This window comes from Scophthalmus maximus, chromosome 2 (assembly GCF_022379125.1).
Source record: "Scophthalmus maximus strain ysfricsl-2021 chromosome 2, ASM2237912v1, whole genome shotgun sequence".
Lineage (NCBI taxonomy): Eukaryota > Metazoa > Chordata > Actinopteri > Pleuronectiformes > Scophthalmidae > Scophthalmus > Scophthalmus maximus.
In genome coordinates, this window is record NC_061516.1 from 27,013,788 (window position 1) to 27,038,291 (window position 24,504).

The window sequence follows — 24,504 nt, forward strand, 5'->3', positions numbered from 1 at the left end:
CGGCTTCACACCATCGACTGATTGAGCCTGTTTAGTTCGTTCACGTCAGAATGAACTGAAGAAAGAAACTTCTTCAAACAAAACAAACACTGAGCGTGTGGTTCTTGTTTGGTGACCGTCTTTAAACTCGAGCAGTTTCAATCTGACCTCACAGGTTTCCGTAGTGTAGTGGTTATCACGTTCGCCTAACACGCGAAAGGTCCCCGGTTCGAGACCGGGCGGAAACACCCTTATGTTTCTGTTTTGTCAATTTGTTTATTTAATTCATCGTCAATTTCTTTCATCGATCGTTACATCGTCCATTTTTTTTTTGGGAGTCAAAACTGAGGAAGCGATAAAATGAAGTATATCCCTGTTTCCGCCCGGTTTCGAACCGGGGACCTTTCGCGTGTGAGGCGAACGTGGTAACCACTACACTACGGAAACTGACTGTACATTAGCCAATGATTCTATCTATATTCTGACATATGAAGAACGATTAGACAGAGAAAGACAGACATGTTCCATCAGACAGACAGACAGAGAGAGAGACACAGACAGACATGTTCCATCACAGACAGACAGACAGACAGACAGACAGAGAGACACTATGGAAGCAAATAAGAGACATAAGTCTTTGAACTTTAACAGCCACTGAATACTTAATATTGAAATATTTTATTTTGAAAAACATGTATCTGAATTTATTTGTTCGGCATTTCACCTCTTTGAATTTATTTTACTTCGGTATTCAGATACAAAAAAAATCAGATCTCAAATTTTAAGTAACAATTTTTCAATTGCTCAAATTCAGATCGAAAAATTCAAACAGTATCAGTATCAGAGCACGGACGGTCTGTCATGCTATGACACGAGTCACACAAACCATATGTGTGTTCCAAACATACTTAGCTTCAACATTCTCCTGTCGAGCCCTGAGTTCGATTGTACATCAACAGCAAACTTACCGGAGCGCCTTCGTGTCCCCTTTGCCAGACGTCGGTTCGATTGCTTTTCTTATCCTGGGTAGCCAGGATGTTACTGTGTGAATTTTTCGATCTGAATTTGAGCAATCGAAAAACTTGTAACTTGAAATTTGAGATCTGAATTTTTTTGTATCTGAATACCGAAGTAAAATAATTTCAAAGAGGTGAATTCCACACAAATAAATTCAGATACATGTTTTTCAAAATAAGATATTTCAATATTAAGTATTCAGTGGCTGTTAAAGTTCAAAGACTTATGTCTCTTATTTGCTTCCATAGACACAGACAGACAGACATGTTCCATCAGACAGACAGACAGAGAGACACAGACAGACAGACAGACATGTTCCATCAGACAGACAGACAGAGAGACACAGACAGACAGACAGACATGTTCCATCAGACAGACAGACAGACAGACAGAGAGAGAGACACAGACAGACAGACATGTTCCATCAGACAGACAGACAGACAGACAGACAGAGAGACACAGACAGACAGACAGACATGTTCCATCAGACAGACAGACAGACAGACAGACAAACTAACAGTTTTCATAATTTTGACTCACTAGGTCATCATTTACCATGAGCAGTTTCTTTTATTACTATTATCACGGATAAGTTTTCATCTTTTTTTTACTCTCACTGGTGGAAATGATTATTATGATATATATGATTATCATTCAAGTTTCACAAGTACATGCACTCAAACCACCTCCGGAGGCGTTCAGGGACAGTGTGTGTGTGTGTGTGTTTGTGTGAGTGACCTACAGCCAGCTCCGTCTTCAGCCTAAATATGGTGTTTCCTGTCTCAACTGCAGACTTCCTGTTGCCCCTATAAGGAGCTTCATGCAGGCCGGCCCCCTTCTACTGGCAGGACGCCCAGATGCTGTGTGTGTGTGTGTGTGTGTGTGTGTGTGTGTGTGTGTGTGTGTGTGTGTGTGTGTGTGTGCCATGACATAATAAGCGGACAGACAGGGACAGCAGGTTGGACTGGAGTGTGTGTGTGTGTGTGGATTCGTACTTCTATGTTTGTAGGGACATGTTTGAGTTTTAGACCATTAATAGTGAGGACATTTGGTCTGGTTGTGTCTTACGTTAAGGTGTGTGTGTGTGTGTGTGTGTGTGTGTGTGTGTGTGTGTGTGTGTGTTCATTCAAACTCATAATCTGAAGGATGCACATTTAATCTCTGACTGGTTTTGTTGCGATGTTCGTCTGTTGCGCTCGACGTCAGAAATCAAACTGTGATCGTCTCTGCTGATTAAAACCATGTGATACGATTGAACAAAGCTCCAGAACTTCAACATGTGAATCACAATTTTAATGTTTTACTGCTGCGGTTAAAATAAAATTCTCAAATAAAAGCACCAGAAAGTGATTTTGACATTTTATTCTTGTGGCTCTTTGAAGAGGAAACAGTATAAAATCAACACTGACTTGAATGTAAAAGTACAAACATCCCCGGACCTACTCAGTAGGTAATGACGCACACGACGCTGCATCATGTAAACATCTCATACAGTTTTCATATTTACAATCAGAGAATATCAAGTCTTTAAATTCAACGTGGGAGTTTCTGTATTTTCTCCGTAAACTCTTGTTTTTCACCGCTGAAGTTTTTAAATCGCCATCTGTTGAAAAACGTGCCGATCATGTTAGAGGCAGAGTTTCAGTCTGAGGTCAAAGGTCACCGCGGGACAGGCGGTCTGTCAGCAGATGTTGGCGATGCGAGGGGAGGGGCTCCCCCTCGGAGAGGAGCAGCAGGAGGAGGAGTAGAGGTGAGGCGACGGCGAGGAGGTGTAGACGTGTGACAGAGAGGATGGGGAGGGGAAGCAGGGGGAGGCGGCCTGCACGGCGAGGGAGGAGAAGAGCCTGGCGCCGGGCAATGACGAGCTGTGAGTGGGAGAGGAGGGGTAGGCAGGGGGCGTTGTGATGGCGACCGGTGCAGGCGAGGAAGTGTCGCTCCGGTCTGCCTTGCGGTCCCGCTGTCTCTGGTGTATCTTGGCGTGCCGCTTGCGCTCGTCACTGCGGGCGAACTTGCGTCCGCACTCGTTGCAGGCGAACGGCTTCTCGCCGGTGTGCGTGCGGATGTGCGTGGTCAGGTGGTCGCTGCGGCTGAAGCTGCGCATGCAGATGCGGCACTGGAACGGCTTCTGGCCTGTGTGCACGCGCACGTGACGCGTCATCTCGTCGGAGCGGGAGAAGCGGCGGTCGCAGCCCTCCGAGGGACAGGCGTACGGACGCTCGTGAGCCGGCGTCCTGCAGTGCCGGGCCACGTTGGATTTTCTGATCCGACCGGACTTGGCGACTTGGGCCTGGAAGGCGGAGCCAGGAGGCTGCGTCTGGATCTGCGAGGAGAACGCTCTGATGGTGGACAGCGGCGTGAGCCCCTGCGGGAGCACGGGCTTCTGGTCCTGGTTCAGACCCAGCTTGCCGTCCGGCTGCTGCGGCAGCAGGTAGTCCGGCAGCATCTGTAATGGCCCCGACCTGGAGGTGGAGGAGGGGTATGCCGGAGGGGGGCCGTGTGGCTGGAAGGCCTGGGGGGGCGGCTGGGAGTCAGAGGCGGGGACGAAGAGGTCGACGGCGGAGGTGTGCGAGGCCACGTCAGCGGAGACGCAGCTGAAGCTCGGCTGGGACAGCGACGATGATGAGGATGATGGCGATGATGAACAGGTGGAGAGGCTGCAGGTAGCAGGGGGAGGAGCCGCCATGCCGACCAACCCCGTGAACAGGCTGAGCAGAGGCTCCGCCCATAGGGCGCTGCTGGAGGCAGAGGGCTCGAAGGTGAAGCGGCCGCTGTAGGTGAGCGGGGCGAGGCGGGGGGTGAGGGGGGGGAGACCCTGCAGGTCCATCAGCTCCGACAGAGAGTCTGAGACAGACGAAGAAGAAGAAGAAGGAGGTCAGGAACCAGGAAACACACCTGACACACCTGAGTGACGTCATCAGACATTACATTGAATCTTTACATGTGGAAACTTTAACAGGATTTAAATATGTTATTAATTACATATAACCATTCAATTTTTCCAGCTGAGGAAACTTATCTCCCCCCCCACCCTCCCTCCGGCACTGCCCGCTCCTCACCTCCGTACTCCCCGGGCTCCGCGCTCAGCAGCCCGGCTCCCTCCGCGGCGGACGCGGCCAGCAGCGAGCCTCCGGCCGCGGCGTTCTGCAGCAGCATCCTCAGCTCCTCCAGCTTCGCGTAGCCGTCCAGCGGGGAGAGCGGCGGCGGGAAGCCGGCCAGCGGGTCAGAGATCTGCAGGGCGGACAGCAGCAGCTCCGCCTTGGTCGCTGCCATCTCTCGGGAGGAGGAAGAGCCAGAGGCGGCGGCGGGCGTGGAGCTCAGCGGCCGCTCCTGGAGCAGTTCCTGCGGGGGGACCGAGCCGCGCAGAGAGGCGCTCTGACCGGGCTGCTGCTGCGGGATGTGCTCGGAGGAAGCCAACGCTGGAGGCTCGACAGCTCCGGGTCCCGCTGGAAAAGGTGCCTGACGTGGTTACAGTTGCAGGAGGTGAAGCTGCGGACTCACCGGGGACAGTGGACTTGTCATGTTTGTGTTGTCACGTGTTGATGTGAACTTGGGTCTGTCAGCGCTCCTCTCCGCCGTCCCGGCTTTATAAAGACTCCAGCGTGACGTACGTTCCCAAACATGGCACGGAGGAAGCCCATGTTTGGTCCGAGCGGCGGGGCGCGCGTGCAGCCCGGGCCGCACACAGGAAGCTCCGCCGCGCGCCGCCGGCGCTCTGCTGCCGCGAGCCCGGCACCGTCTGGACCGTCGGTCCCGCTCGGTGCTCGGTGTCCGTGCTGAGCCGCAGCCGGACAGCGGCCGGTGCACGCGGGGAACCGGGCGCGCAGCCGGCCGCCATGGCCGGAAACCCCGCGCACTCGTCACAGGCTCCGGTCGGTTGTAGCTCCACGTCACGTGGAGCGCGTCCAGCAACGTCACCACTTCCTCGGGCCTTATTTGGGTGTTTTCCTGTCGGACTGCCGGTGCGCGTCCCCGCCCCGTCCCGCGGGTCAACGGTGTGTCAACTGATCATCATCACCATCATCGTCAGACATAAAGTCGATGTTGAAAAGTTTCTTCCGCTTTGCTTTGAAAATAAAACTTTTGTTACACTGGACAGCAGCTAGACACACACACACACGCACGCGCAAACACACGCACGCACACTCACAGACAAAACAAACGCACACACTCACACGCACGCAAACATACTTTTCACACACAGACTAATACAAACAAACACGCACGCACTCAATCGAACGCACACACTCTCACGCGCGCACGCACATGCACGCACGGCATATGTTGAAAGAAAAGAAAAACTCCGTCAGACCAGGTCTCTGAGTAAAAGGGCTCTGGAGGATGCGGGCATCGATCCCGCTACCTCTCGCATGCTAAGCGAGCGCTCTACCATTTGAGCTAATCCCCCGACTGGGACTGCCGGGGTCACCGAGCATATTTCAACACGTCATCAGGCGAGTGACGTGTTGGCGAATGGAAAGTTGTGGAGACAGAAAATAGAAACGACGGCGATGAGCCGATTTGTCGAAGCGGCTCGTTGTGATGCGCTCACCGGCTGAACCCGGAGGCTTGAGAGCGTTTACCGGGAATCAGGCAGCTGACGTCACGTCGCGATCGTGTCTAAAACCGTTAAGAAGTTCAAATTCAGTTCTGTGCGACGACACACACCGGAAGGTCTCACGTTTCCGTCCATCAACCATCAAGGTCGAATCGTTAATGTGATCATGTCGATCGATGTCAGATTGTTAGAGTGACGAGGGAGTCTGTGATGTGACGATGATGAGGACATTGTACAGCAGCATATTGATGCTCGTTGTTTCACGACTCTTTAGTCTTTGGATTAAAGGTTATTTCAGTGTGGGAGGTGTCTCAGGCCGATGGGCCTCCTGACCTCTGACCCCTGACTGAGATCTGTGCTGGACCAGGAGGAAAAACGAAAAAACCCAAATACTGATGAGACGACCAGTTTGAGTTTCATATCTTGGAAGCTGAAGACCTGTCGACGGTCACTTCCTGTCGCCAGGTCGAGGGTCAGACCTGGTTTCAGGGTTCGGGTTTGAACCAGGTTTATGTTTAGAGGAGAGAGTTTGGTAAAACATTGTGTCCAGGCAAAAAAATAAAACTCCAGGAGAAGTGTGTGTTCACCTGCTTTATTAAGACCATGACAGAGTCCTGCAGCAGAAATAGGACAAAGCTGAGATGTGTCGGCATGTGGCAGCAGGCTGCAGGAATACCAGCCGGGCTGCATTTAGACCCCCAAGTCACACACACACACACACACACACAGGAATGCTGCTGGAACTTTCCGGCGGGGCGTGTGTGTATATAAACAGCAGGGAGCAGGACATCGGACAGACAAACAGTCGGACTCGAGACTGAAGCTGCTGAAAGAACAAACCTCCAGACCTTCAGGAACCTCCAGCAGGATGTTGTGTCCCAGCGTCTTCCAGCCGTCCCCCGTCACCATGAGGCCTTTCATGGACCTGCACTGGCCCGTCCGCAGCCTGTGGCCCGAGACCCGGCCGCTCTTCTACCACATGGAGCAGGAGATGATGCGACACATGCAGGAGATGCGGCAGAGCGTGGAGCACATGGAGAGGCTGCACCAGAGGATCTTCGACGAGATCGACCAGACCTCGTCCTCCGGGGGGATGTTCATGCCCATCGCCTTCCAGGACCTGGGGAGGGACGGCGATAGCTTCGCCCTCAGCCTGGACACCAAGGAGTTCTCCCCAGAGGAGCTGTCCGTCAAACAGGTGGGCAGGAAGCTGAGGGTGAGCGGCAAGACGGAGAAGAAGCAGGACGACGGGAAGGGCTCCTACTCCTACAGGTGTCAGGAGTTCAGGCAGGAGTTCGACCTGCCGGACGGCGTCGCCCCCGAGAACGTCACCTGCTCCCTGGCGGGAGGCCGGCTGCAGATCCAGGCGCCCCGGGACAGAGCGCCGACCGACGGGAAGGAGCGGGTCGTCCCCATCAGCGTCACCTCGGCCCCGGCCATCACCTCGGGGAGCAGCTCCTCCTCCTCAGAGAGCGGCCCTGCCGAGAAAAACTGAACCGGCTGCTCGCCGAGGGAACGTGAAGCGGAGATTCTTTTTATAGTAAACTCATAATCTCGTGTGACGTTCAAGTGTCTCACAATGAAGTGGTGAAAATAAGTTACATCGACATTAATTTGTAATGTTAATGTCGATGTGAGATACTTGATTACTTTTATCGTGTCAAACACAGACTGTACATGAAGATGGACGACATGTCAGCTCCACACACTAATCACAGTCACTGATCGTCTTCATAAAAAGTAATTGACCATTTTTATATACAGTCGGTGATCGTCTTTATATACAGTCACTGATCGTCTTTATATACAGTCACTGATCGTCTTTATATACAGTCACTGATCGTCTTTATATACAGTCACTGATCGTCTTCATATACAGTCTCTGATCATCTTTATATAGTCAGTCAGTCATCGTCTTTATATACAGTCAGTGATCGTCTTTATATACAGTCAGTCATCGTCTTTATATACAGTCAGTGATCGTCTTTATATACAGTCTCTGATCGTCTTTATATACAGTCAGTCATCGTCTTTATATACAGTCAGTGATCGTCTTTATATACAGTCAGTGATCGTCTTCATATACAGTCACTGATCGTCTTTATATACAGTCAGTGATCGTCTTTATATACAGTCAGTGATCGTCTTTATATACAGTCAGTGATCGTCTTTATATAGTCACTGATCGTCTTTATATACAGTCACTGATCGTCTTTATATACAGTCAGTCATCGTCTTTATATACAGTCAGTGATCGTCTTTATATACAGTCACTGATCGTCTTTATATACAGTCAGTCATCGTCTTTATATACAGTCAGTGATCATCTTTATATACAGTCTCTGATCATCTTTATATACAGTCAGTCATCGTCTTTATATACAGTCAGTCATCGTCTTTATATACAGTCAGTGATCGTCTTTATATACAGTCACTGATCGTCTTTATATACAGTCACTGATCGTCTTTATATACAGTCACTGATCGTCTTTATATACAGTCAGTGATTGTCTTCATATACAGTCTAGTCTCAAACGTATCAGAGATCAGAGTGAACCATCTCATCTATTCACCCATCGTGTCCGATCCCGACGGACGGAGGGAACTTCAAGTTCCGAATCTTTTCTTGCACTTTGGATTTTTAACAATTAACTGTTGATAATAAACTGAATGTTTGATTACAAGTTTGGTTTACTCGGTCACACGTTTTAGTTTCCTGCTGTCATTTGACGAAGACAAACTCTTCGTAGTGCCGACAGGTGACGGTCGCAAATGGACAGTCCGCCCCTGAAGGAAACCCCGTGTCAGGTCACGGGTTTGACTCAGACGGCACGTCTGATGTTTACAAATCACTGGTTTGATCTATAAAATGTCAGAAAATATGGATTTTGTCTGAGGCCTCAACGTAAACGTGTAAACTTTGGATAACATTTCTCTGAGCAGCGACATGCGCAGCGAGAAAGGCGCGTACCACAAGCTCACGTGATGCAGTATGAAAAAAATATGTTGTTTATCGCGATAATTGCTGTGACAACTGACACCTGCATTCTCTCTACTGACCAGCAGAGGGCGACTCCACTGCTCTCTTAGATAAACATAACAAAAATAAAACAACGGTCTGTTCCTTTATTGTTCCGATGGTAAAGATTTGTAAACTTAATTCATCTTGTCTGAACGGTGATGACTCGACAATAAAGACAGGACGCCAGTTTTTCTCCTTTCTTTGTAAAATAATTCTCATTAAACTTAATTTATTCACAAACTGCTTGTCAAATTGCCATGTTGTTGTTGTTGTTGTTGTTGTTGTCGTTTTTTTTCATTTAATCACATACAATAAAAAACATTTCTAAAAGACAAGAGATGTCCGAGTCTCTGCGCTAACTTTGTACACGACCGCTCCTCCTCCTTTTTCTTCTTCCAAACATGATGCGTTCATCATCATCATCACGACATCGCGCCGCGCTCAGATTAGAAATATTAAGAAAAAACAGCAGAAAGTAACAAACAGAAGGACTAAAAATTGAACAGCTACAGTACACGTTTTCCTTTTCTTCTCCGTTAGGTTTGTCTTTTCTTTTTTTCTTCCTCTTTTCAACATTTTGATTTACAGAATAGTAGAATATGTTCAGTTAAGGCTTATGCTGGACGTAATGGACCAATCAGCAGAAACAAACCAGAGGGGGGTGGATGGAGGGGTGTGTGTGTGGTTCTGTCATTCTGACAAAAACCCAACAATCTTTCTGGAGACGTTTTTTTTTTCTTTGATATATTTCATATCTTCAAATTATTTTCTAAATTTTGTGGGTTTGACCCTTTTAGACTTTTTTTCCTACTGTGGAGCGTCTCTCACGCAAACAAACGTCTACATCTTGCTAACACACAAACAAACCATCTAATCTTTTACTAAGTGAATTCATTTCTCCTTAAAAGAAGAAAAGAAAAATATCCGAAAATTTAACAGTAAAGTCGCCAAAAATGACGTGATGATAATCCATCACAGTCGGCACTCACGTACCCGCTGATCATTTTTTGGGCAATGTTAAAATCCTTTTTTTGGTGCATTCGAGGACCATTGGACATCAGAGATCGAGGACACAGATTTAAAAAAAAAAAAAACTTTTCTGTTTGTGTTATAAGGACGATGTGTATTACTTTGTGTGTGTGTGTGTGTGTGTGTTTTACAGGGGCTTCGTGTACATATTTTTCGAGTTGTTCTTGATTACTTTGATTGTCTTTCGTTTACAACATCGCTCTCCGAGGGTTTTGAGCATCGTCTTACGTCTTGTGTATACGACACGTTGACGAGAACCTAAAGTTCGACCTGGAACACGCAGACTGTGATGGATCATCTCAGCGCCGCAGGTGATCGGCAGGAATGTGGAGAATGAGTCTCAGTACAAAAACTGTTGAATATGTAAATTGACACTCGGTTTTGTTAATTTGTGAAAATTTAAGGGAAAAATAAATGAATTAATCACACGACTTGTTCACTTCCGGTGGTTCTGTTCATCCTCGACATCGAGATTAATTCCAGATCGCAGATGGAAATGTGATTTAAAACGCGTCTGTAAAAACACGTTTATGAAAAGTGTCTCATTGAACTTTTCCTCATTTGATCAGATTTCTCCAGTTTCACGCTCGTGTTCGTACGACGTTTAACACTTTACACTGACGTTTGCTTTGTTCCGTGGAAAATTGTTGTGGATTTCTTTTGGTAGAAAAGTGGGTTTTGGAACACGGAGAACAACTGGAACGGAGGTATGACGCCCGATCAACCCCCTCAGATGTTTCCCCGTCTGTCCATTGATTAGTTTTCTTTCTGGCAGGTCAGAAATTTGCGTTGACCATCTGCTAACGTGGAGGGGGCGGGGCTTATGACCTTTACTGCAGCTGCGATGGTTTGGCTTCACTACGGAAAAGGACTGAAAGTGATAAATACAAAGCCTCCGTGTGGGATGTGTTAAAGCTACAGTGTGTGATATTTAGAAGAACTCATTCACAGAAATTGAATATACTGTCCATAATGGTGTTCATATATGTATAAACACCTGCCGTTCATTTGGTTATATTGTTGGAATCGAATTCCATGTAAGTCGCCATGTTTGCTCCATCATGTTGCCCAAACTGGCGTTGAATATTTCAGTGTTGCCGGAAACCAAGTAAATCAGCGGTTGGCGCGTCTCTGCGTGTCTGTGTCGATCGACGGTGCAGGCGAAAGAGCTTCAGAACCCAGCGTTTGCAAAACGGAGGATAACGGGAGACAGAAAAGAATTAATAACCGACAATGGCGGGAAACAACGCAAACCTACAGGTAGTTGTAGAAGACTAAATCGTGTTGGCTGCTGTTTGCAACTTCACCAGCAGATGTCGCTAAATATTACACACTGCAGCTTTAAGTGTTTCTGCATTTGTCGTCAGGAAACAATCTGGATTCAATCTGGACCCAAGTCACACGAGCACCAGTGGGATTAAACATATCGCGCGCGCACACGCACGCACGCACACATGAGTATTTGTAAGTGTTTTCAGTGACAGCTGTGAGTCGGGGGAATGTGCGAACACTCAGGTGAACAACAGCATCAGTGGCGACCTGCCCTCAGTGCAGCCCGACGGGACGACGCCACAACGCACCATCCAACCCGAACGCATCGCCACGCCAAGGTAACATGAGTGAGGAGTTGTTTTTTTCATATTTCTTATAATAAAAAATTAAATGATGAATAAAACGGCGACGCCTTGATAAATATAAATTAAAATCAGCTTACACAGAGATATCTGCATTTATGTCTGCTAATATGAAAACTTATTTCAATGAATAAATAATAGAAATAAATATGTGAATTAATGTGAATTTTCTACATATTTGTTTTTATAATAAAGTTTCTGGTTAAACTGTAAAATGTCAGTTTGATAAGGACGTCTCAAATCAGGTGATATGACCGTATCAGAAATTTTTTACTCCATAATATCGGAATCGGGGAAATCCATATTGATCTGATTAAAGGGGACAAAATTATCAATTTCGTGTGGAATTGAATTTTGACGTATATTTCAATTTTGTCTTAAATTTCTTTTTTTTGATTTGGGCGACCTGGCCATTTCAATTGTGGCGGTGACGCGTCGGGTCAGTGCTGCGGCGGCGATGGCCTCGTCAGACCACAGTGTGTCAGTCTCTGTGCTGGAAGACCCCAGGAGGCGAGGACGCCGAGGGACCCCGGGACAGTCTGAGTCCAGCCACACACCTGACCTGAACCGGCCCGGCCCGGCGCGGCGCGGCAGTGACTCAGAGCGTCGAGGTTTCCGTTCGTCGCAGGCATCGGAGTTAAACCTCCAACATCCTGGTTTTTTCAAATCAAACAGCAGAAGGTTTAAAAAGCGGCGGTCGTAGTCACATCATCACTGTCGTCGGCTTCCTTCGCCGCAGCTCGTCCAATGAGAGAAGGTGTTGTTCCTGAGAGCCTTGCTGATTGGTGGCAAGGAGGCGCAGAGTGTCGAGGGGGTCCAGGAAGGGGCGAGGGGGGTTCAGATCCATTCAAAATAAAACTAAACTAAAAGAACTGAAACAGAGAACAGCCTTCATTTACAAATACGTCAGTTTTCTTCTATTAAGTTCAAGTCGAGTTCTGTACAATCCCTCTCAAACACCGCCTGCTGTGCCGCCTCCCGCTCGCCCGCGTCCTCCTCCTCCCCGTCGTCGTCCTCGTCGTCCTCGTCCTCGCGACACTCCTCGTCGCTCTCGCTCAGCGGCCCGATGCTGGTCCGGCCCAGGCACTCGGCCGGAGAGCAGGAGCCCCGGAAGTCGCCCATGAAGGACTCCATGCCCATGCAGACGTCACCGCCGCAGGCCAGCCTGCCGCCGCCACGCTCCAGACAGTGTGGGTCGATGCTGCGGGTCTGAAAAACAGAGAAACACAGACTCAGGAAACGGCTGATATCAGCTGGTTGCAGAAATCGGACCAATAAGAGAGGAGAGAAAGAGCTACGGTGGCCAAGAGAGCTCAAAGCACTGCAGCTGAAGAACAAAACAACAACCACCACGCAAATTAAGTCTGACAATAAAATACACAACAAAACCAAACAGACACAACATGGCTGCAACAATATCACATGATCACGACATTAACATAAAAACTGTCAGTGTCGCCGACTTTTTAGACTTCAAAACAAAACTTCAGACGACGAGTTTGTCAATTATTTGTAGAGCTGCAACAGTTGATCGTTATGTAATCGACTACTATTTAAATTAATAGTCAAACTATTTTTATAATCGATTAATCAGTTCAAGTAGTATTTATGGGGAAAATAGTGAAAACTCACTGATTTCAGCTTCTTAAATATGAATATTTTCTTGTTTCCTTTCTCCTGTGACAGTGAACTAAATATCTTTGGTGTGTGGACAAAACCAAATATCATGTTGGAGTTTTTGAAACACGATCGACATTTTTAACTATTTTATGAACCAAACAACTAATAGAGAAAATAATCGACAAATTAATCGATTATGAAAATAATCGTTAGTTGCAGCCCTAATCATTTGTGCATTGTCGCTACATGACGTGTGTGTGTGTGTGTGTGTGTGTGTGTGTGCAGCACACATGTTGAGCCACTGTATGACGGCACTGAACAATTGTCAGCAGTCTGTGCCAGGATGGTGCGTTCAGGTGTTGCCGTTTAAAACTGGAGAAGTGAAGGTGACGTCAGCTGTGAACTGAGACGACCTCAGATCTGATTCCTCTAAAGATCCTGAAGTCAACTTTGATGTTTTTTGTATGAAGAAGAACTAGTGTAAAATGTTGTTGACAGTTCAAATGAATACACAAATTGTTAATGTTTTGTTCGATTCAATGGGAACTGTATTAGCACCGTGACCGCGACTCTCGTGATTAAATTATTGGTCTGGTCGATAAAGAGTCAAACTGATGAAGTGATAATAAAGAATCTGTCATGTCACTGTTGGTACGTTCTGCAGCACCTGAGTCATCTTGGTGAAGTCGAGGACGGGTCGGGCGCACGGCCTGTCGGGGTCTCGCCGTCTCTTCAGACCCGGTTTGAGCAGCAGCAGGTCGCAGGGCTGTGAGTGGCAGCGCGGCAGCTGTGGCGGCAGGCTGCGGCGCAGGGACGACGGCGTGCTGCAGGCGGAGGAAGGCGAAGCGGGCACCGGGCCCCCCACAGTTGCTCCGGCAGCGGCGGGGCCGCCCGGTGGGGGTGCCGCCGCCGCCACCGCCGCCTGCCTCGGCACGGGATGTGGTGGCAGAAAGGTGGAGGCTGCCGAGTCTCTGATGAGCACGGGGGAGAGAGAGAAACGCCTCTGAGGAGGGGGAGGCGGGTGGAGAGGAGAGGGTGAGGAGGAGCAGGAGGAGGGGGAGGGGAAGAAGCAGCAGCAGGCTCCGCCCCCCGCCGCCGCCTCGCTGGGGTCCCAGGGGAAGCTCCAGGGTAGCGGGGAGTCTGGAGACAGCGCCAGGCTGAAGAAGGTGGGGCTGGACGAGGAGTGAAGTGACGAGTTCAGGGAGGAGCTGGGGGCGCGGAGAGGACAGACTCCGCCCCCAGCAGTGCCGGCCCCTATAACCCCTCCTCCCACGCCTGTCCCTCCACCTGTAACCCCTCCCCCGGCTCCGTGGCATTGCTGCCGGCTGACGGGGGTCCAGACCCGCGACGCACTGGGCCTCCAGGTGTAGCGGCAGCGTGACAGGTCCTCGGGCACCGACAGCGAACGGCAGTGGCGTTTGGGGGGCGGGGGAGGAGGCGGGGGAAGGCCCGGGGCGGGAGGCGCTGCCCCCGCCGCCGCTCCGGGGAGGGACAGCTCAGACGCCGAGGTGCTGGGCGCAAGCGGCCGGTGCTGCTGCGGCTGAGGCCCGGTCCGGTCAAGGGGGTCGCCCCCCTCCTGCAGGTGAGCATCCGGGGGCACCAGGGGCACGGGGCCGGGGGGGAAACTAGAGCTCAGCAACCCCCCCTGCAGGCCAGACTTGGAGGGAGGGCAGAGCTGCCAGTAGCTGCTCTCTGTGAGGACACACACACACACACACACACACACACACACACACACACACACACACACACACACACACACACACACACACACACACACACACACACACACACACACACACACACACACACACACACACACACACACACACACACACACACAGTAACTTCCCCATTCATCACTATTGAATTGCATTGTGGGAAACGTAGGCTGTGACGAGTGTGGAGCAGCAGACTCACCAGGCATCAAGCCATCAGGGGGGCAGCACTCTGCGAGGGTTTTCGGGTCCAGCAGGGACTGAAAGACAGAAACAACCAGACGGGACGAGTTCAACAACACGTCTGATTTAGGATGGCAGCGCCGGAAGCTGACATATTCTGGCTTCATCTTTGTACAACGACAGAAGAACATCTTCAAATACAGTCAGTGATCGTCTGTATATACAGTCAGTGATCGTCTTTATATACAGTCAGTGATCGTCTGTATATACAGTCAGTGATCGTCTTTATATACAGTCAGTGATCGTCTTTATATACAGTCAGTGATCGTCTGTATATACAGTCAGTGATCGTCTCTATATACAGTCAGTGATCGTCTCTATATACAGTCAGTGATCGTCTTTATATACAGTCTATAGTGTGAACGGATGTCCAGTTGTGATTGTATCTCTCTGAGGGTCTGAACGAGGCCTGTGATTGGCTGAGAGCAGGTTTCAGGGACTCACCAGGTAGAAGTCCCCCGGCTGAGCAGGGTCGCCTTCCAGCCTCTGCTTCCTCAGGCTCTCCACCAGCAGTGTGACCACAGCATGGTGGCAGGGGACGGGGGGCCGGAGGGGGGAGAAGGGGCAGGGGGGCGGGGAGGAGACGGGAGGAGGAAGAGGGGGAGAGAGGGGAGGAAGAGGAGGGAGGGGAGAGCCACACCCGTCTGTGTGTCCAGCTGTTTGTTCAGTGCGAGGAGGAGGAGGAGGGGGGGTGAGGGGGCAAAGCTGAGACTCCTCCTCCTTACCAACTCAGGGCCAGGTAGGCCCGCCCACTCTCACAAGGACATCGTCATTGAGTGGTTGCCCCCCGGCAACGCACCTGTAGAGGAGGGAGACACAGGTGAGTGACGCGAGACATTGAAACAGTCGGCTGAGGGAGAAACCGATTGAATCGATCATTCATGATCGATTCATCAACCTGCCGATTAAACTCTGGATCGATCGTTTGCTCCATGATGGTGCGTTCACACCGGACGCGATGCAAATTTTTAGCGCGACGAGATCACACAGAGTCAATGCAAAGACAAGAAAGAGAATTTCGCAGCACTGACGCAGGCGACGCGAACGGTGCGAATAGACCAACACGAAAACGCAAGTTTGCGTCGCCCGCGTGACGCGATAGCCAATGAGCATTGAGATCCTCCCTCCGTCACTGACGCCAGAAGTCCTGTCAATGTGTCATGAGGATCACTACTGTTGCTGTGAGCAGAACGAGAGAGGGCTCGGCAGGAAGTGATCGAGGAAGAGGTTAAGAATCACTTACTGCCCCTTTAAATGTTGGTGTGGATCTGGACAAAGGGGCGGAGCCAGGTTTTGTCTGACATTCTTCCACATGTAGATTATAATTTCATGCTCTTTTTTCCCGTCTCCAGGTCGTTTGTGGCTCTCGTCCGACTAAATTCTCTTTGGTCCAACGATCGCTCGTGTTATGATTCATAAAGAAAATCTACGTCATATGAACCGAGAGATTCTCTCGTCTTGGCGTCGTCTCAAAGTTCACCTCTTCACACAGCACTTCTATATCTATACATGTATTATCCTATATTATTTTCTTTATATTTATTTTCCTTATTCTCTATATTTGTTTTTGTATATATTGTTTATATTTCGTCGTGTGTACCTGCGTGGGATCAACAAAGCATCTATCTATACTTTTATATTTATATTACTCTATATCTATACTTATGTACCTATATATTTTATCGATATCTATGCTTCTGTATCTACATCATTCACACACAGCCGTCAGCGTGATTTGAGGTTCGGCGTCTCGCCCACAGACAAAGACAAGCCAAGAATCGAACCACCGACTCTCCAAACAGTGGACGACCCGCTCTCACCCCTGATCCACAGGATTAATCCTCTCACTCATTTGTGAGAATGACGAACTGTACTTCCAAGTGTCTCCTGTGATCGATCTCTTGATCAGATTATTGATCTCCGATCTACCACTGGTTCTCCGCACCGGGGTCGGGGCCCCTGATGAACCCGAGGGGTCGTCACATGACTCGTGGTACAAAGCTCTGGTCAGTTTGTATAAATACACAGTAAATGTACTTGATCACTTGTCAGTGATCTGTGGACGGATTGTGGCCCCTGGTAGAAACCAGGTCAGGGGCCCCCGACTGCAGGCCCCCAGGTGGATCATTCTTTATTTCATGTTATTATATTATATATTATATATGTGACGGTGAAACGCGTGTGTCTCTGCGGGTGGAGGCTCAGTGCGAGGCGGGGGGCGGAGGTCCGGGGCAGCCGAGGCCTCGGTGAAGCCTGAGCCGAGCTGCGGACTCACTGAGGCCGCTGAGCATCTCCGGCTGCTGCTGCTGCTGCTGCTGCTGCTGCTGCTAGCTCGAGGCTAGCTGATCCTATTGTTTTCAATGGGGGATGCTAACACACACAGGTCCTCGGAGCAGGATCCGTGTGGAGACGTCGATGTGAGATTCTGACGAATGCTCGAGAGCAGCAGCGACATCGATGTTGGGACTCGGTCGGTTACATCACCGGCCGAGTCCCGTTACCCGCCGGCTCCTTATAAATAATATGTCATCTCGTTATTACTGTCAAGGTCGGCACAATAAATGCAGCCATCTTGCTCGCGGAGACGAAGCTCGCCGGCCGAGGACCGAGCCTCCTCCTCCTCCTCCTCCTCCGCAGCATCACAGGCTCCGGGGCTCCGGCTCGCTCCGCGCCGCGGGGGCTGCGGGGCGGACGCGGGGCGACGGCGGCCGCGGCCGCGGCGCCACCCGGAGCGGCAGCCGCTGCTAACGGCAGCTAGCGGACCTGCTAGCAGCGTTAGCCGCGCAGATTTCACAAACAAACCCCGAACATCCCCCCGTCTGTCCGGGGGAGCGTGCCCCCCTCCCCCTCCGGCCCCCTGGACACACACACACACACACACGGTACTCCTGCACAGACCCTGAACGTCTCACGGGCCGAGTCACAGCAGAACCAGAACCAGAACCAGCTGATAACAACAGTGATAACGGCGGTGGCGGGGAGGACCTGTCGGCCTGCGAGCGGCGTGAGGAGGAGACGCGGCGGGATGCTGCGGGAGGAGGAGGGGGAGGAGGGGGGGGGACCGGCCCGGACCAGCGAGCATCCACCGGACAGAACCGGCACACAGGCGCTCGTTGTGCTCGCCGTCAGCCGGGCGGCTCGCTTACCTCGTCGGGCGGCGGGTCCGGGTGGCGGTGGCGGGGCTCGAGGCGGCTCCGGTGGGTGCAGACGGCGGCGGCGGCGGTGCGTTGACCCAGTAACGTTATTATTGACGACGCCGCTCCGCCCGCCGCAACCGAACCTCCACAACGAATCAACGAGCGGCCGCAGCGCGGGGGTCCGGGACTCACCGCATCACCGGCTCCGACCAGCGTCCGGTGCCTCGGTGCCTCCTAACGACCGAACATAATAATAACCGATGTGCGCGCACGCGCCCGTGAACGGTGGCATTCATAAATAACATTTACGGTGGCAGGAGGGGGGAGGAGGGGGCGGGGCGAGGGGGCGGGGCTACACCTCATCACATCACCTGCGGTCCGTTGATTTATTTATTCGTTTGTTTATTTCCGCTCGTTTCTAAAACATCTGACTAATAAACGCCTTCGACAGGTGCGACGCACCAGAGGCATGCTGGGAGTTGTAGTCTGATGACGTGATGAGCCCCTCGTCCCAACGCACCACTGTAAACCTGGTTCTGCCCAGGACCCTGAATAATTACTTTATAGCTGTATTCATGGCAGCAGATGCTACAAAGTGACAAACAAGAAAATAAAAAAATAAATATAATTTAAACTCGAAACTCTAAATAAAAGAAGATACGCGTAGAAGCCAGAAACAATTCCGTGAGAGTTGAGATTTAAAAATTGACCGAGATGTTTCCAGTCAGACTCTCAGGTGGACTGTTCCAGATCTCAGTCCACTTAAAAAAAAAAATCTAGATCCATTAATCATTCTATTAAAATGTAAAAAACATTCCATCTCATGGAGCCTCGGAGACGAGAAAAATTGTGAACAAAAAAAGAAAAAAAAACTACTCTTCCAAAGTCAGGATAATTTTTTTTGGAAAATGTCATATTTCACTTTTTATCTGAAGCTGTAGATTCTCATTTCCATCAGTGACACCAAAGAGATAAAATCTCATGAATTATAAAATTTAGAATAAATAAACCTGATTAAAGCACTGACTCCATATGTTCCCTCAACATCTTTTATAAATAAAGTTTCTTTCCCCATTTCACTTCTGTCCTTCGCACGTTTTCTGTCGAGAAGTGACTTTGTGAGTGGAAGAAAACTCGTCAAATCTGAATTCATGACACTTTTATTAACATCTTTATTATTAATCACATCTTTCAGCTTTGCCCTCGATATTCAAGCGGCACAAGTCGACAGGAGAAAGTAAAAGAAAACTTACAAACACAAAGCGGCAGCTTTTCCCTCCAACAATCAGGGTTGTGTTTTTAGAAAAAACCTGGCGGTGAGGACGAGGAGGAGCCAGCAGAGCACGAAGGTGAAGGTGGAGCGGAGATGCCGGCGGCGGCCCGGCAGGGGTGAGAAAGTGACAAACGGGATCGATACACAAAAGAAGTGACGTTAATTACAAAACGTTGGCAGATTTTTTTCCATCATTGCGGGACTAAAACAAGAGGCAAGTGAGAAGTGCTCAACATAAATCTTTAAAGTGCAAACTAAAGCATCATGCTCGGTGCCCCCCTCCCCCCATCCACACCCCCACCCCCACCCTGAGAGACGACCATGGAGGGGTGGATGCAACTCTGATCAAGGACCAGTCGCATCCTGCTGTCGTAACAGTAAATCTTCAGCGATCTTAAAAAGACAAACGTACTGGAAACCACACACACAAACGTTACTGCGACACATTCAGGGTCAGTACGACGTCCCGACAGTCACTTAAACCGATGTTGAACCGGTTGAGTGGCGACGGGGACAGACGACTGGACATCGGTGGAGATCTGCCGACTGTCAATACAGATTCCAGGAGAGCTGCTCCGAAAACACAGGAACCTGCTGGTCATCAGAGCCAAAGTCTACGGGGGAAAAAAAACATGTCAGAAGAACATCACCCCCTGGTGCCCGACTTACGTCACCAGCACAAGATGGCGGCGCCTTTATCAAAGATATTTAAGTTTAATTTCTGTACAATGGGAGGAAGTGGGAGACAAGTTGTCCATCTTTAGAAACAGTCACTGGAAAAAGAACCACCATGTTGGAGGTCTGCAGCTTTCTTTTGCAGAGGCTGGAGAACTCGTGGACGCCAGGCGCAGCCATAGCAACAGTAATGGTTTTAAAACTTAAACATCAGTTTGAACAGAAGCAAATAACAACTGATAAGATAAATAATAATATTGGAATCAATCAAATCTTTTCAGTTCGGTCCATGTTACAGCCCAGTCTGAACTCACGCTGACCCATAACCACAGGTCATGTGACCCCAGTGAACTGAGTGACCTCACCTTGGGTGTGGTCGGCCTCCAGCAGGAGGCGGAGCCAGTCAGTCATGTTGTCCTTGTAGGTCAGCTGACTCCTGAGGGAGGAGGTCAGGCCGGGCGGAGAGCGGAGCGGCCGGTGACTCGTCTCAGCCTCCTGCCAGAAGAAAAACCAACATGCTCCTTGTACAAACACGTCCGCCCTCAGGTGTAGTCGGGACTCGAATCGACGCCAGCAGCAGGTAACGGGTTCAGTCGGACGCCACAGCTGAAGGCGACGTGAACATTAAATAGATTATCAGAGACGTTACCGGCGAGAAGGGGACGGTCCAGGGTCCATGCAGCTCCAGCGACGTCCCGGCCGACAGAGGAGACACAGAGGAGGCTACAGAAGATTCCAGAGTCTCCTTCTCTCTCTGCTCGTCTCCTCTGTCCTCACACAGACCAGAGGTCATCTTCGCCAGCTGACTCTGCCTGTAAACCAGAGAGACCTCATCGCTCTGCGGCTATCGACTGATGACATGATCGATCAGAGATACAGATCTAACAGATGTGAACGGTCTTCACCTACAGTTGCTCCACCGGGTCCTCGGCGTCGATGGTGTCCAGCTGGTTGTCGGTCGGAGGGTCCCACAGGTGCAGCGCCCGCCTCCACAGACGCACCTGCATGTCCCAGGAGCGCCGGCTGTACTTCCTGTACATGTTGGGGGTGGACGGGTGGAGCTTAGGGTCCCTCTGGTGTCTGAGGAGGTGGAGAGAGGAGACAGAGGGAATCAGTCGTCTCTGCTCTTCAGAGTTATTTTTTACACCCCATTAAATTTCACAGAGGTAAGTCTGACAACATCTCATCAATTCCATGGGTGAAAGTTGGAGTTGGAGAAGTTGTCACTCGGGTACATTGGTAGGTCGGGAAGACACGTACCTACCGGACGACCAGCTGACTAGGGATGTCTACTGATACTTTGTTACCACGTTGATGCCAAAATTCTGACTAGCTTGTTTTTCGTCAGGACCAAAGTTTCCATAGATGTTGTACCTGCAACGGAGACGTGATTCCTGCAGGACTGACGAGGTCGGCACTCTAACAAAACCTTTTAGTCTGAGGTCAAACTCAAAGGAGGAGGAACAGTCAATGAAAACAACGCATGGAAATGTGAAATCATCAGGGATGAATTATAGACGAAGCCTAAACACCTTCTCATCTGGCTAACTGATCAGCTTTCATGCAGTGATGTTGGGAATTGTAGACGGTCCATGGTATTGGTACCGACTACCAAATTTCTGGTCTTGTGACATCTCTAACGACCTACCGGCCCAAAGACCGCCCTACTGACCACCGGATGGGGGACGGTTCGATTCCGTCCTCCACATGCAGCTGCGGCAGTTTGAATCCATCAGTTATAAGCCCGGCTGTGTTTTCTCACTTGGGGACCTGCTGCAGATAGTTCTGGTAGCCGCTGGTGATCTTGCCATAGTGGATCTGTTTCTGCCGGCGCTTCAGAACCGCTTCGTTGGTCTCAGTGTTGGCTGCATCCAGGAGGCGGGGGTAGCAGCGTCCGAGGGGAGACCTGTGGAGAGGTGAGAATTATTCAGAGAGGGTACCGACAAAAAGAATGAAGTGATGAGCTTGAAAGGAGAAATGAATCCAACATGCAACGAGCAGGAGTCTTTGCATTTATGATCATCTTTAAAACTAATTTTAAATCGATAACTTATGTTTTTCTTTTGCCTCATTTCCAAAAACAAAGACTTTTCTTTTTGTTTTTAAGTTGGTGTACAACGACTGTGATTTACAGGAACTCATTGTTAAGTAGCTTTGTATAAAAGCACCAATGTGTGGTTTTAACTGAGTGGCTGTTTGTGAAGTTGCCGTTTTCAGACTTTACCGACCTCTTGTCCAAGTCGTCCGTCCCCACGGCCACACTGCTGGTGGACACTTTGAGGATACAGCGCTCCAGGATGGACGGCCTGAAGGGGACAAACACAGCAGACTGTCCATCATCACAGCCCGTCCCCCGGGTCCCGTCCTGGGACCAAACACTCATCTTTCAGAATAAAGTTTCTGGATTAAAGTCAAAGAACATGTTTCTTTATTCACTGATGCTGCTTCTTAAAATGGCCTATCATCTGGAAGTGTCATCGTTACCTCTCAATACCATCAGAGCGACTCATCTCATGAAAGAATGTCAGATTGTAAAGCTCCTGTTGTCTGTACTGGATCTGACTCACAGCGAGACTCGGTGTGGTCAGTGTGTGAACGCGTCACTGGACAGAATCTAACGGGATCAAACCTGCGAGCTTTGCTGCCGGCAGCTCTCTCTCTTCCTCGCAGGCCGCTCGCCGGAGGAGGAGACGACGCCGGAGAGATGTTACTGTGAAAGAGGAGGAGGATGACGAGAACCAAGTCTTTAAACATCTTTAAGTTTCCGTGTCAATGATCAAAAGTCTCAGATGCCTTCATATGAATCTATAAAAACCTCCACAGTATCAGTTTGTTCATGTTTTCTATTGACGATGATATTTCAACAGTAACGTCAATAAAAAATTTATAGAAAACAATTTAAATTAAAGGTGGAGGATGAAACATCACCGCCGCTAAATAATCAGATGGAAAAACGACTCAACAGTCACAGAAATGTAGAAACCGAGATCTTAGAGAACGACCGAGGAGGAAGGCGACATGTTCCTCACCTGACCAGGCTGTCGTAGACGGAGCTGCAGCCGGGAAGGAGCCACGGCTCCGGAGCGGAGCATCCGGAGGAGGCGGTGGCGGCGGCCGACCAGCCCTTCACACAAACACACGACCACGGGCTGAAACAGAAGCTGAGGAGGCCGCCGTCAACATCACGTCAGTCTCACTCATGAACAGACTTTACAAGGGAGAACAGGATAATTAGGATTATTCAAAGCAAAAGAGGTTGTAGAATAAAATATACAGAATAACAAAGTAATATTCGGATTCAATAAGGACTGTATTTTTAATAAACCCTGTTCTTTTACCTCCAGTGTTAAAGGTGTTATATTAAATTACATCTATAATTTTAATTTAATTTAAGATCTAAAGTTCAATTATGACATCCTAATTAAATTATTGATGTTGTTTGAATTTATAACTAAGAAAGGAAGTATTTTCAGATATCTGAATAGTAACCAACAGGTGAACATTATTATTAAAGTAATATATTAGATTCAAGATATCTAAAAATACTATTCAGTATTTTACTAATTAGCAGCTGGCAACTCGCATAACTTCATTTAGAATCGTCATGTTTTAAAGTTTTCTTCAAAAATCACAGTAAAACAACAGAGGATTTTCTAAACATTCACTATACACTGCAAAGAGCAAGGGTTTTTAGTTGATTCGGCATACGTCATTCTCCTAAATGCAAACAAATTAAGACTGTAAACGCGTTAAAGTTGTAGCCCACAGGTCAGATTAGCCACAGAACTACCTGACGGACATGAGGCGGGTACAGGCTCTGATTGGACGGTTTGTCAGTCAAGTCTGGAGCCTCAGGTGTTCAAACATTTGACTGAGATCATCGTCCGGCCCGGGGAGGGGGGCAGGTAACTCCCGGGTGTTTCTCTGGGTTACAGGTGGACAAACCGTGAATGTCGTGTCTTGTTCATACCTGGAGAGCAGCGGGCTCTGAGCTGCCGGTTCCACTCCACTAGTTGACATTTCTTGCGGAAAACGTTTGGCGCCTTCTCTTCAGATGGACAGACGCCATCGTTCCGCTTTCTACAGCTTTTAATGAGCCGCAGCTGAAGGGGGCGGGGCCTGCCCGACTCACCTGCGCTGCATGATCCGATGGTAGATGACGGTGGGGTCCGGACACATATTATATACTGTAGGTACATATTACTACTAATACAGTTGAATAAAAACTACAAACTACAAACTGAAAAATGTATGATGTATGTAAATATTACTAAGGTAAAAAAACAACTACAACATTATGTATGTAAATATTACCAGCCTAGTAACGTTATAAAAGAAAATATTTGATATATGTAAAAATTACTTGAGTAAAAAAACAACACATTATATGTTAATATTACTATAGTTAAACAATTAAAACGTGATATATATAAATATTATGAATAAGGTTAAAATAACATATTATATATATGTAAATTACCAGCCTGCTAATAAAGTGTAAAAAAAGAAAGAAAACATTAAATATATAAATATGAATAAGGTTAAATCATTATATATTTTATACATATACATATTATGTATGTAAATATGACCGCTGTAGCA

General features: G+C 48.9%; 4 protein-coding genes and 3 non-coding genes across 9 annotated transcripts; 2 read left to right on the top strand and 5 right to left on the bottom strand.

Moving 5' to 3' along the window:
• Nucleotides 1-154: 154 nt before the first annotated feature.
• trnav-aac lies at nucleotides 155-227 on the top strand. Its single transcript has one exon. It is a non-coding gene; the product is annotated as a tRNA-Val (tRNA).
• Nucleotides 228-353: 126 nt separating this feature from the next.
• trnav-cac lies at nucleotides 354-426 on the bottom strand. Its single transcript has one exon. It is a non-coding gene; the product is annotated as a tRNA-Val (tRNA).
• A 1,917-nt stretch (nucleotides 427-2,343) lies between these two features.
• On the bottom strand, nucleotides 2,344-4,861 carry LOC118300237 (early growth response protein 1-like). Of its 2 annotated transcripts, none has more exons than XM_035624504.2 (2): nucleotides 4,053-4,861; nucleotides 2,344-3,837 (listed from the first exon to the last, which is right to left on the bottom strand). In XM_035624504.2, the coding sequence occupies exons 1-2, from the start codon at nucleotides 4,264-4,266 to the stop codon at nucleotides 2,678-2,680; spliced, it is 1,374 nt and encodes a 457-aa protein (XP_035480397.2). In that variant the 5' UTR covers nucleotides 4,267-4,861; the 3' UTR covers nucleotides 2,344-2,677. The 2 variants fall into 2 exon arrangements, with proteins under 2 accessions (XP_035480397.2, XP_035480398.2); XM_035624505.2 differs by having other exon boundaries at nucleotides 2,344-3,897; nucleotides 4,053-4,192.
• Nucleotides 4,862-5,328: 467 nt separating this feature from the next.
• On the bottom strand, nucleotides 5,329-5,401 carry trnaa-agc. The gene has a single exon. It is a non-coding gene; the product is annotated as a tRNA-Ala (tRNA).
• Nucleotides 5,402-6,324: 923 nt separating this feature from the next.
• Nucleotides 6,325-7,344, top strand: LOC118300284 (heat shock protein, alpha-crystallin-related, b11). The gene has a single exon (XM_035624578.2). It carries the CDS (start codon nucleotides 6,420-6,422, stop codon nucleotides 7,044-7,046), a length of 627 nt encoding a protein of 208 aa, XP_035480471.1. The 5' UTR covers nucleotides 6,325-6,419; the 3' UTR covers nucleotides 7,047-7,344.
• Nucleotides 7,345-8,760: 1,416 nt separating this feature from the next.
• fam53c (family with sequence similarity 53 member C) lies at nucleotides 8,761-17,108 on the bottom strand. Its single transcript, XM_047337528.1, has 5 exons — nucleotides 17,093-17,108; nucleotides 15,262-15,545; nucleotides 14,777-14,834; nucleotides 13,524-14,548; nucleotides 8,761-12,445 (listed from the first exon to the last, which is right to left on the bottom strand). The coding sequence occupies exons 1-5, from the start codon at nucleotides 17,106-17,108 to the stop codon at nucleotides 12,143-12,145; spliced, it is 1,686 nt and encodes a 561-aa protein (XP_047193484.1). The 3' UTR covers nucleotides 8,761-12,142.
• Nucleotides 17,109-19,096: 1,988 nt separating this feature from the next.
• On the bottom strand, nucleotides 19,097-24,370 carry slbp2 (stem-loop binding protein 2). 2 transcript variants are annotated; one of them, XM_035624529.2, is made up of 9 exons: nucleotides 23,873-24,370; nucleotides 22,932-23,063; nucleotides 22,532-22,612; nucleotides 22,131-22,208; nucleotides 21,665-21,808; nucleotides 20,812-20,982; nucleotides 20,552-20,714; nucleotides 20,268-20,397; nucleotides 19,097-19,841 (listed from the first exon to the last, which is right to left on the bottom strand). In XM_035624529.2, the coding sequence occupies exons 1-9, from the start codon at nucleotides 23,920-23,922 to the stop codon at nucleotides 19,777-19,779; spliced, it is 1,014 nt and encodes a 337-aa protein (XP_035480422.1). In that variant the 5' UTR covers nucleotides 23,923-24,370; the 3' UTR covers nucleotides 19,097-19,776. The 2 variants fall into 2 exon arrangements, with proteins under 2 accessions (XP_035480422.1, XP_035480423.1); XM_035624530.2 differs by having other exon boundaries at nucleotides 23,693-24,370.
• Nucleotides 24,371-24,504: the final 134 nt, after the last annotated feature.